Source organism: Chionomys nivalis, chromosome 10 (genome assembly GCF_950005125.1).
Source record: "Chionomys nivalis chromosome 10, mChiNiv1.1, whole genome shotgun sequence".
In the NCBI taxonomy this organism is placed as follows: domain Eukaryota; kingdom Metazoa; phylum Chordata; class Mammalia; order Rodentia; family Cricetidae; genus Chionomys; species Chionomys nivalis.
The window spans coordinates 19,456,930-19,469,267 of record NC_080095.1 but is presented as its reverse complement, the minus strand read 5'-3'; the positions used below and the strand labels follow the sequence as shown (position 1 = coordinate 19,469,267).

General features: G+C 55.2%; 1 protein-coding gene across 1 annotated transcript in view; it reads right to left on the bottom strand.

Annotated features, from left to right (window-relative positions):
• Positions 1–213: 213 nt before the first annotated feature.
• The window catches only part of Ccdc85c (coiled-coil domain containing 85C), a 73,091-nt gene continuing 60,966 nt past the window's right edge, over positions 214–12,338 (bottom strand). Inside the window, exons 3-6 of the mRNA XM_057783126.1 lie at positions 8,570–8,677; positions 4,368–4,463; positions 3,694–3,792; positions 214–2,988 (exon numbers count right to left, since the gene is read on the bottom strand). Of these exons, the coding sequence (XP_057639109.1) occupies positions 2,899–2,988; positions 3,694–3,792; positions 4,368–4,463; positions 8,570–8,677 (393 nt within the window). The 3' untranslated portion in view covers positions 214–2,898. The remainder of the gene's footprint in view (positions 2,989–3,693; positions 3,793–4,367; positions 4,464–8,569; positions 8,678–12,338) is intronic.

The following is a 12,338-nucleotide window of genomic DNA, read 5'->3' as shown; positions in this document are numbered from 1 at the left end:
TTGTCCATTGTGCGACCTGACTGAAGGACATGCAGTCCAGTGCAGAATCAGGTGTTCTACCTATATAAGCTTCTAGAGGGATCAGGCTTGGAAACCCTCCCATTCCTGGCCTGGAAGTAACCAAGAGTGGTCTTCAGTGTCCCCTGTAGGCCAGCCATCGGCGCACTCAGAGACAGGCAGCACACACCCAACTCGCAGGCTCACAGAGGCCTTTATTATCTAGTTCAAATAGACACTCACAATCTTGTTACTCCTTTTACTAAAATAGTTCAGATCAATGCTTTTACCACACTATCAAAAGTTCTATTTCTTTTTTCTCTCCACAAATCAAAGTGGTTCAATAGAAGGTAGAAACAGCCAAAGTCCACAGGCTCCAGCTCTGCACACAGCCAGGGCAGGAGGGGGCAGCTGCAGATCTCACCACCATCAACAGGGCAGGAACCAGGCGTTCCAGCCCCTCCCCAGAGCAGCACACTTTCCCCCACAGTATGAAAATATACACCTCTGCCACTCTGCAGCCATGCGTTTAGTTTGTTTCTTTAAAAAAAAAAAATCAGTAGTATGCATCTCACACCCTCTCCGGTTTCAGGAAAGAAAAATGAAAGGTCACTTTGTCTCTAAAACACTGGCTTGTGGCTGTTGAATGCAAATGAAAATGTGCTCAGCAGATTCTGACTCCAGGGTAGGCGAGGCCACCTGGTAGGAGCCCGGTGACCTCCGTCACAGTGGGAGGTGGAGCCAGTGCAAGCATCTTGTGAGCTTGAGATGGAGAGTCGGCTTTGCAAAAGCTAAAGCTCCAGAAAGGGGGTGGTCCCAGAAGACCACCTGCCCTCCCCAGCCCAGGGCTCACCGGGTTGCTGCTAGCCCCTCCTTGCTGTTAGGTCTGAGATATGACACAGACTGTCCTTAGAGAGCTAGCCCACTGCTGAAAGGGCCTAGCTTGCTCCACCCTGCGGAAGGACGGGTACTCAAAGATTTATGTTCTTTGAGTTCCCATGTTGTCTCTGCAGCATTAGGGATGGGGTCACATCTCTCCAGAAGGGATAGGTAGCTTCTAGGCTTTTCTTTCTTGGCCAGTCTTCAGATTCCAGGAGTCCTTACTTATTGCTTATGTCAGTGGTGGCTAAGCCATCCTGATACAAATGTGATTTCCTGGGGCTCCCGGATGAGGCTCCCACCTTGTGTGGACCCACACACCTCTGCGTTATTCTGGGATTCCTTGGCCTCAAAGAACCTATAAGGGTCTTGCCTGCCCAGCAACCTACTTAGCAGGAATCACCCAGTCAGGGCCAGCAGGTGGGTACCAACAAGTTAAACACTTGACCAGACATCAGCATTTCTAGAAAGAGCTTCCCAGTGCCCCACAGCCAGAGCGGTAAACCTGTTCCCTACTGCCCTTGCACAACACTCCCTGGGCACACGGAAGGCCATGGGCCTTTCCCCTGAGAGCGTGGGACCCAAGGGTGCGGGCAGCAGAGGTGGTGGGAACAGCCCAAGGGGTCATGAGGATGCTACCACCTTCTTAGCCGGTCCCCTTAGCTCACGGGTGTGGATGGGGCCTGAAGGAGACCTGCCTGAGGCGAGGACAAGCTCTTTGGGCTCAAGTGCTTGCTGCATGGGTCTCGAAAGTACCATTGAGTGAGGAAGTAAATAACCTGGCACGGGTGATGCCAGCAGCAGAGCCTGGTCCTCCTGCAGGTCTTGAGATATCATCTATATAGTTCACAAAAGCACCCGCTTCCTCATTGTCCTCACACCAAGGTAGAAACCGTCCCTATCTGTCATGCTTCGCCATTTAGGCATGATCGTGTGCACTGAAGCACTTACTTGAACCCCCGGGTCCCAGTAGGGAGGGGCTGAGGCTCAGAGAGGTGACCTGTGCAGAGACAGCTAGCCACTGTTCTGCCCACCTAACATGTTCCCAGTAGGTCGCGCATGAGCTCGTCAGCTGTGAGAGGACAGAAGCCCACCGAAGCGGGCTGGCTTCTGGAGTGAGCAGAGTGAAATGAAGCCTCGGCCCATCTTCTCACTAGGGGCCTGGAGAAGCTGAGTGACTTTCTGAAGGCCACACAGTAAATTAAAGCCAGAACCAGGTCATGCCCCTTCCTTCCCAAGGAAAACTCATCAGGGGCAGCTCCTGCAGCTTCAACCATAGTGACCCAGGGTGCACCGACAGTGACCCAGTGCCATGGCCCAGTTCTTCCTATCCGGAGAGGACGCTGAGCTCATCCTAGACACTCTCCAGGACTTCCTATGTTGCTGTAAACCAGAAAACGAAACTTGAAGAAGAGACCTAAGAGATGGCTACGCCTGGCATGGGCAGGGAGGCACTGCCGAGGGGTTGAGTGCTAATAAACGGCAGCTGGCACCGGGATGGCAAGGGACCGACCCCCAAGTAGCACGGAACCCTGAGCTCCCAGCCAGCCATGGACACATGGGAGCCAGTGCTCCATAACCCAGGGTCCTGGCTATGGCAGGGTAGCAGAAAAGTGCCACCTGCGTCACAATTCAAGCTCTGGTGGCTTCTGTCCAGTGTGAGGGACAGCCAGGGTAGAAGGCTTGATGAGGGGCATCCAAGAGCAGGACAGCCCCAGACAGTCCCGGGCCTGGAGTCTCAGAAGCTTCTTGCGAGTGGAACACGGAGCTCAAACAGGGAGCCAGGCTGCCTGACCACTCTGCTGCAGCAAACAGCCTGTGGCTTCTCGTCTTCCCAAGGTTTGCTGGTGAGGGAGGCAGGAGGTGGAGGCCTGGCTGTCAGTATCACACCAGGGCAGCCAGGTGGGCCATGTCCTATGTACAATTCACCACAGAGAATGACAGTGGCTGGGCCAGAGTTTCTACCAGGTCTAGGGCCTCAGACTCCGGGCAGGGCCAGTCCACATCCATGGAGGAATGGCCCTACAAAGGCCCCTTGAACTGGTTACCAGACAGGTGCTGCCGAATGGAGGGCTTGGTGCTGGCGGCATCTCCCAGTTTCCTCCAGACCACCTGTGAGGAGGCACACAGTGTTAAGTGGAGGTGGAGGGCTCACCCCAATCCTACTCTCGGGCCTCACATACCTACTGCCTTACCACCCTGTAAAATCGCCCATGTCTTCAGAGTAATGCAGCTGAGGCCACAGGAAGGTAGAGGTGCCCACCATTACTGTTATGCCTGACCCCCAAGCAGGCCACTGCTAGGTGTGAGCTCATCTTTTCAGATGTCCAGTGAAGTCCATAGACTCAGGAAACAAAATGAGGTACACCTCAGGGTATCTCACCCCGCCTAGACTCCAGGTTCAGAGCCTGTCCTAGTGGCTTCTGTGAGGGTTCAATGAAGATGACAAGTGGTATTTGGGAGTTGAAGACGAGGCTCTCTCCCCCACAGGATAGAGTGCTCACTTGCAAGGCCAGGTCTGAGCACTAACTGCAAGGCCAGAGGCCACCAAGGGGCACCAGTGAGGGGGGAAACAAAACAGAGCCCCACAATTGGGATGAAGACTAGAGCCCAGGCTCTGCCTAGAATCCCAGGCACGGCACTACTGGGAAGGGACAGATCTAGTGAGGGGTCGGGAGCCTCTCCGAAGGGGAAGTATGGTAAGTGGTAATGAACCAGGATCCCAGAGCCGGTCATCTTCCCCCAGCCATAGCAGAGCAAATGAGAAGCAGGTGGCCACACCCCAGTGCCCAGCCCCAGCCCCGGGAAGAGCCTCACGTTGCACATCTCTCGAACGATGGCCTTCTCCTTCTCGCTCAGGTCTTCTTCACAGCTGTCCTGAAGCTGCCGGTCAAGGTTCTCGTGTACTTCTAGAACCTGAAGAAACAAGTGTCACAGCCTCAAGAGACACTCAGGAAACCAGGGAGGCTGGACAGGGACATCAGGTGGTCTTGCTTCACGCGCCCGTACCCAGCCTTGCGGGACATGGCAGTTTCTGCTAGCAGCCATTAAGACTGAGTACCCATGCACATGTGTGGGTGACAGCCATGATACACATACAGGAAAGCAGGAGAACCCTGACGTGCTGCTGTGTTCCGCAGACACTAGAGTCCCCTGAAACCTGCCTGCTTGTACCTAGAGGCACAAGGCTAGCCTGGACCTCCGCTTCTAGCCTCGCTCCCACCCCAGGCCTCTCTCTGGCCTTAGGAGAACACTTGTCAGTCTCCCCAGCTGCAGCACCTCAGGCTGAGCAGACAATTGACACACTCATAACTACATCCAGCATAAGTCCCATGGTGCTCCAGGCAACCGTGTGCCCCCAGCCACCAAGAGACACAGTCTCCCACCCCCACTAAGTGCCCTGAGCTTGGGAGACAAAGTACTTGTAGAGAAAGGCCGCATGATCCCATGGTCCTACTGTGTGCTAGGGAGGGGCAAACAGTGCATTTTACCTTCATGGCATGTACAACAGCCTCGGGCTTCTGTCCTGCAGAACTGTAGACAGTGGAAGGGGGTGAGGGCAGCTCAGGTACAGGGCAGGCTGGGCCCTGTGGAAAGAATGGCACATGTGAGCCCCCTGGCTGGGTCCCAGATGCCTGTCACTGGGGTAAATGCCAATTTGGGTTACATGGAACCAACACCCAGACAAGAGACAGGGGCTGGGGTCTGGAAGGACGAGGGTGGAGAAGAGGCATGGGTGAGAGCTGAGCATCCTGGAGCTGATCTTTGCCTGGCTAGTCCCATGCTTCCTGTACATACCTCTTCTGCAGATTGCATGGTGGCTTACAGAGCCAAAAGTGTGTGTGGGAAACTCGAGAAGACCCTGTATGTAGGGGGAAGACCCTGTATGTGGGGGGAGATCCTGTATGTGGGGGGAAGACCCTGTCTGTGGGGGGAAGACCCTGTATGTGGAGGGGGAAGACCCTGTATGTGGAAGGAAAAAACCCTGTATATAGGGGGGAGAAGACCCTTTATGTGGGGGTTAGACCCTGTTTGTGGGGGTTAGACCCTGTATATGGGGAGAAGATTCTGTATGTGGGAGGAAGACCCTGTATGTGGGAGGAAGACCCTGTATGTGGGAGGAAGACCCTGGATGTGGGAGGAAGACCCTGTATGTGGGAGGAAGACCCTGGATGTGGAGGGAGAAGACCCTGTATGTAGAGGTGGGCGGTGGGGGGAGACCATGCATGCTGTTCTTCAGATGAGGCATGGCCATCTCAAGAGAGCCAGACAAAGATTCACGTTACTCAGCCAGCTGAGGAAGGGCCGGGCTCAAACCTACCTGTCCAAGTTCAAAGCCCACCCATTCCCCCCAACTCCTGCTCCCAGTCCTTGCCCTTGGCCCAGTCCTTGCCCCCTGGGTGGTGAATTGGCCACTGGCCACATGTTCAAAGGTAAGAGTAGAAGACAGATCAGTCTGGGCCAGGAGGGGTCTCAGAGCTGACTGCTAGAGTTCTTGGCCCAGCCTCCCTCCAGCTTCCCTCCCTCCTGCTGGTCCTAAGCAAGGTCAGGGCTTCTGCCTTGGTCAATAAGAAAACTCCAAGAGGTGCTCCAGGAGCAAGTGGGGAGGGAGTGTTCTATAATCAGAGCTCTAGATGGCTGTACCCTGGCCCCTGGGGATCCACAGCACTAGACGGCTGTACCCTGACACCTGGGGATCCAGAGAACTGGGCGGCTGTACCCTGACACCTGAGGATCCAGAGCTCTAGACGGCTGTACCCTGGTTCCTGGGGATCCAGAGTACTGGACGGCAGTACCCTGGCCCCTGTGGATCAGCCTGAAAACAGAGCTACTCACTCTGCAAGACACGAACCCTAAAGACTCCTCCCAACAATCAGAGAAGCTGAGAAAAGAGGGCTGAATCCTGTCTAGCCATGGCCGTCATACATGCCCAGTAGGGGCCTTGAGGTCGTCCTTATGCCCAGAGTCTTCCACTGACAGCCTGTCTACCGAGTCCATTTCCCTCGGGCCACCTGGCATAGATGATCCCCAGGGCCTCACAGGCTGATCTGCTCCTGTTCCACCAACTGGTTTCAGAACAGGCATGGGGACTCTGCCCCAACAGAGCTCAGGATCTAGGAAAATCAGCATTGGACATGGTCCTTTAACTGACACTTGATTCATCCCTTAGCCTGCACTGAGCCTCAGTTTCCCCCCTTGGATGAAAGAAAGGGTCCTATGTCCCAGGAAGTATACAAAACCCTGGAAAATGCCCAGTGGGTGTGTCTCGAACTGTAGTCCAGGCTGCCTGACTGGCAAATAGGGAAACAAATAGGGAAAAGGGAAAGGGAGTAAGTGGGTTGGGGATGTATTACCCACAGGACTGTAGCCCAAGCTAGGCTGGACTAGAGCAGAGTTCACACTTCCCCCACTGGCCAGCAGAGGGTGCCAGACAAATGAATAAAAAGAGGTCTGGCCCCAGCACCTCATCCTAGGTGGATACTGCCACCCTGTCCCAGGGATGACCATAAATCCTAGTTCACACTGATGCCACCAGCCTCCGTCCTCATCTGTACCTGTTTCTAACTGACTGCTGTGGGCCCCTCCAGGAACCAGCAGCAAAAGAAATGCAGGAGGCAGGTGGACAGATTGCTGTGCAGTCCAGCCCTCCTGGCTCAACTCACCCAACCAGCAGGTATCGGGGAGGGCAGGACATGGGGCTCTGAAAAGGGTAATGGCCATTGCTCGACATTTAAAGACTGATTAGAGTGACTGATGCACTGGGGTTAGTGAGCATCATGCGGGCCGTCCAAGGCCTCCCTATCACCAAGCACCTGCACTGGGCAGATCAATCCCGAATGATAAATCCCTCTCCCAGATGACGACAGTGATGTGAGCTTGCCAGAGTCAGCTGGTGTACGTGAACCTGGCACATGGGTCTCTGCCACCCCAGAGTAGGTACCGAGAGTGTAGAGACCAACTTTTCCCAAGATGCCTGTCCAAGCCTGACTGCTCCTGTCAGGAAGCTGGGATTACAAACCACCTCCTCCCTCGGCTGGCAGTCTTTTTACCTGGGGGCTTTCAGTGTTTGACCTTGTTGCCCTGTTGAGCCCTCTGCACCTTAAGGAGTATGACCACAGGACAGAGGAGGCAGCGACCCAGCAGTGCCAGTCAGGCCCACAGCCTTGACCTCTGAGCCTTTACCCCTTGCCTTCAGTAGCTCCAGTAACTGCTATGGCTGGCATCCACAGGGCATTCCACCCCAAAGGCCTGCCTGTCACCTCAGCTCCCCCTGCCCTCTGCCCTCTGCCCCTTGGGTCACTATCCTAAACAGAGATGATCTGAAGGTCTTAAGTTCATAGCGCCCATGGAACAGATATCCGCCGATCCACAACACCACACTGACCCCTGACCTCCAGGCCCTTTGACCGTGAGGTCCTGTAATCCACTAGTGTCCAGAAGGCCCACTTCCTCCTCCCCAGGGCTGTATGACAGCTCCTCTTGTGGGGTGAGACACAGAACCCCCCCTCCACCCACGGCCTCGACCATGAAGCCTTCCAGAACCTTCCCTCACTCCACTAGACTTCTGTCAGCGCTGCTGAAGCCTGGGGCGTGTGTGTCCTCCAGAGGCTGTGAGAAGTGGCCTGGCACCTGGGAGGCTGGCCCGTCCCCAGAGCCCGCGCTGCACTTCACAGGTGCAGGCCATTTGAAGACCAGTCAGCATCACGGAGTGCGCTGGGTCCCTCGTCATGAAGCAATTAGAGCATCGTTTGGCCATGGGGCTCCTGGATAAATATTTGGATTATCTGCAGTCAGTGGGCTTGGCAGTCCGCACAGTGTCAACAGGTGGAGAAGGCAGCCAGGCTTCAACAGAAACTACAGCAGATAGTTGCCGGCGGTAGCATGAGCCCTATTGTGCCAGCACTGTGACCCACCAAGGCCACAGAGAGGCCAAGGCCAACCTTGCTGGTCATCATGGGGGAAGACAGGGCAGGGACGGGATCCACACACTGCCCGGGAGTCCCTCTAGATGCCCATACTGGAAGAGCCTAGCACGCAGGCGTGAAGTGTGTGATCAGCCACAGGGACTCAGCAAGGTGGGGGCCCTCACTGTCCCATGGAGCAGGTGAGAATGGCAACTACAAGGCATCCCATAACCCTCTCTGTAGTCACACAGGGGTGACAGACACGCCTGCCCACAGTGTGACCCAGAAATGGTTGGTCACTTACTGAGAGCTGGCATCCGAGGCAGGTCAGAGCCCAGGTAAGCACGCAGCAGATAATCAATCCTGTAGGCCTGTGGTGGTCTCAGGGTAGAGCCCATCAACTTAAGAGCTTCATCCCTCAGCTCCAAAGCCAAAGTATGGACCCCAACCCTAAATCTCAGGCCAGCAGGCTTCCTCTCTCTGCTACAGACTCACACAGTGTTGGGCCAGACAGTGCCTGCCATGGCCATCAGCCACTGCCCTTAAAATCTAGCGATATCACCTACCCCAGGCTTCACTTCTCACCTCCTCCCTGGGTCCCCATTAGGTTCTAAGGATGCAGGAGCCCAGAGTCCCTGCCCCAGGAGGATGGAGAGTAAGAAAGGTCACTCGGGAGCTGGCAGTCCAAACCCAGGCTTTTGCCCATGGCTGTCCTAGACATGACTGGGGCTTAGCCACACAAGGGCCACTCAGAGCAATTGTAACAGTTCTGGATCAGGGACACTTACATTCTGCAGGACTTCCTGGTAGGAGGGCGGCAGGGATGAAAGCTGGGATTCTGAGTGGTATGGAGAGAAGCCTTTCCGCAGAGTCCGGAACTCTCCAGAGCCTGCCTGCTGCAAAGGAAGGGGAGGCAGAGTGAGATCCAGGGATGGTGGAGGGGTCAAGGCCCTCCATGCCAAGACCTTGTCCTGACCCAGGCCCCATTCTTAGTAAGCATGTCGTCCTCTGTACAGTGACCTGTCTGCTCAAGCATCCCCTCCTGGATACCTGAAACTCACAGGCTGCCTCTGCCATCAGTTAGACAATCCCTTCTCCCCACTCATCCCAAAGTAGGCCTGGGTGTTGGTCCTCTGAAAGGGCAATGGGAAGAAGGAGGGAGGATGGGCGCGCACGTGTGCTGCCCTAAGGTAGCTCCCCTAGGAGTGAAAAGAGAAATATATATTCTGCAAGTCAGGCTAGTGACCCAAGACCAGGAGCCAGAGTCCCTAAGGTCCAGGGAAACCTCATAGCTAACAAGGTTTGGTCCAGACTGTCTACCTTCTAGGTCCAGCCCCACAGAAGACAGCCTTCCTTCCTTCCTTCCTAAGCCACCAAGACTTCAAAGGAGAGGAGGGAGCAGATAAAAGCTGCAGAGGAATGTCCATAAATCAGCAAGTTGCTGAGTTCCCCAAACAAACCAGAAAGGGAGGAAGCCAGGCTACCTGACAGGAAGGGACAGCAGCCCTATAAAAGGGGTCCCTCCTCCCACCCAGCAGCCTGCTCATCCAGCCTGGGAGGGATCCCCACATTCCACTGCTGGCCTCCTGCCAGTCACAGGGCCTAGGCCCCATTTCTCAGACCTCCCACCGCCCGACTGCCAGAGCTGCTAGCCTTTGCCACCTGCAGGTGGAGACAAGGAAAGCTCAAACAAAAGACAGAAATGTTCAGACCACCAGACAAAACGTTGGGATAATCACTCCCCCATTATATCACCCCCAACCTGGAGAGCCCAGAGACCAGTCAAAAGAAGTCTGTCAACCGGCCAACAGGGTGTATATGGGGATCTGTTGAGCCAGGGAGCAGGGGCAGAGGGTTGGGGCTGTTTCCTCAGCCTTGGGTATGACCCAAATTCATGAGGATACCTAGAAGCCTCCTGAGGTAACACCACATGGCTCTTACAACAGGCGTGGCCCCAGCAGCAGCATCTGCATAGAGGTCTCCCCAAAGACCTTGTAAAAGCAGAACTGTGGTACCTGGGCCGTGGACTTGCGGAGGCCACTCCAAGGCATTAGAGACCACAAGGGCCAGATCTAGAGCAGTGCCCTGAGACTAGGTCTCAAGAAAAGAGACTGGACCCAAAGTACCCGGTACTCCTTAACCCCACCATGAGTGACCCCCTTCCACGGCCACCATGCCTCCCTATGGGGTTACCCCAGCTCCATTCAAAACCATAAACTAAACCACAGCCAGCTCTCTATGACCACAAAATACTCTCCAGCAGAGAACACCTTCAAAGTTCTTATGAGCTCTGAATGCCCGCACATAAAAAGCACCCATGGGTCCTCACAGGACCTGCCTGCTGAGGCTGTTTTGTGGAGACATGAAAACAGCCCTGCCACCTTGCCACCTTTATTTGTTGGACAAAATAAAGACAAAGGCAGGTTGCCAGCCTAGTAGAAAACACACAGTGACATCCCACTTGGCCACAGGACCCAGGAACGGCAACCAATTGTAGCCTGGGCTCTTTCCCGCCAGCCCAGGATCAGGATGGCAGGACCTGTCCTGTCCTGTCCTGACCCACACACAGGGTTATGCCTGGGCTGGGCCTTCCTGCCCACAGCTTCTCTGGCCCTCAACCAGAGGCTCCTAGGCAGTCAAGCACTATAACTGGCAGTCAAACACTGTAAAGTACTAAGGTTTCAGGTTTCCTCCCCTCCGACCCTCCATTCCCCACAGCTTCCTGGATAATTTCCTTGGGTAGGGTGGGGGTTTCCAATTAGCAGCACACAACTCCCCACCCCTACTTTGGGTGAGCATCTATAAATATTTGCATGTGCGCAAGACTTTATTAGCAAGCCACAGAGCCAGGCACGAAAACACACACGCAATCTCTCATTAAGGGGCAATGTGACTAATGACGCATCAAATGAGTAACCATGGCCGCACTTAACTCCAAATTAAAAACACTGCTAGTTGCCGCCTAGATCCCTGGGCAGAACCAAATTCCTGTTTTCATCTCAGAGGGGAGGCAAGGGCTGCAGACGCCTTGAGGTGCACGGCATTTGCCATGGTTGAGCTAAAGGCCTTCTAGGAAGTCGCCTGCCCTGACATCCTAGCGGGTAGAGGGGAGGCTGAATCTCCCTGAGCCTTCTCAGGAGTACAAGAAGACTCACAAGTCCCCTGCAGTTGGAGCGGCTAACTCTATGCCCCTCCCTCTTTTCTGAGCATCCAAGGCCAACATGCCCCCTTTTGCCCTACTCCTAAGACTTCTGAGGGGCAGCATGAGAATTCTGAACTAGGAGCGAGGAGACCCAGGAGGCTGCAGGGTTCCTTTGCACTGAGACCTCAGAGTGGAGGGCAGTTCTGGCTTCTTACCCAAAGCAGCACCCTAATGCCATCCCTCAGGGGCTGGGAAAGCCTTGCCATGTAACCTCTGGCTACCTCACTGCACCCAGCTGGGCCTTGATACTCCCAGGCTCCAGTGCCTTCCTATTCCCAGGAATCTCTTCATGTGGAGCCCCACTAGAGTCGTGCTGGAGAAACCCCCGGCAAGCATTGTGGGGGGGGGGGAGCGGGGAGGGGTGAGGGGGGGCGCGTGTAGAGACAAGGAGGCTGCCAATCCCATGGCCCATCCTCCCAAGATTCCTTGATGGAGAAGGCGAGTGGCCAGAGGCTGTGCAGGGACCCCCTTTCCGGGCTATGCTGGAGGGAGCATGGCTCACCTCCCTACTCCAAACTTTCATCCCCTAAAATGTGCCATCTCTAGGCAGCACTCGTGTGTTCACAAGGCACTTGGAGAGGACAAACCAAGTAGGAGGCATGACACCCTGCCACATGGATGCAGCCAGGCCTGGAGTGGAATCCTGTGTGCTAACCCTGCAGGCCCAGAGTCTCTTGCTAATCCAAGAACAACCAGGAAAAGAGCTACAGGACCCACCAAGGACCTAGACCCCATGCCTGCTGTGCAAGCCTGCAGTGCAAGCCTGCTGTGCAAGCCTGCAGTGCAAGCCTGCTGTGCAAGCCTGCAGTGCAAGCCTGCTGTGCAAGCCTGCTGTGCGAAGTTGGGCTTTTCAAAGGGCATGGGGTGCCCTGCAGATGCCTCATTCCCTAGCAGCCTCCAGGACACTGAACGCGTCCTGAAGAACTTGAGCACACAGTGAAACATGGCCAGAGCCCAGGGTGGCGCCCTTGAAGGGGCCATGTTTCACTGCAGATGAGAAAGACCCTGCTTCTGTCTTGGAGGTGGGAGACGGCCACTGCTCCAGGCATTATCACTCTCCCTGCCTGGGATGTGTGCAGGACTGGAGAGGAGACCTACCCAAGTCCTCCAGGCTGTGGGTGGGGCTCCACAGGGAGCTCAGGCACCACTTTGTGCCTCTCCTAGTCCCACCCCTGGGCCTGCCTCCCAGGTCTGATGACCTTCCTCTATTGTCTTTGGCGTAAGAAGGAAGGTTGTGGGACTGCTCACCAAAGCGTAATTAGTGACCTGGGTAATCTGAATAATACACTGGGAGCCTCAGCAGCCTGCAAGCGTCACTCCACCCAGGGAAACAAACAACTCACCATCTCACTGGA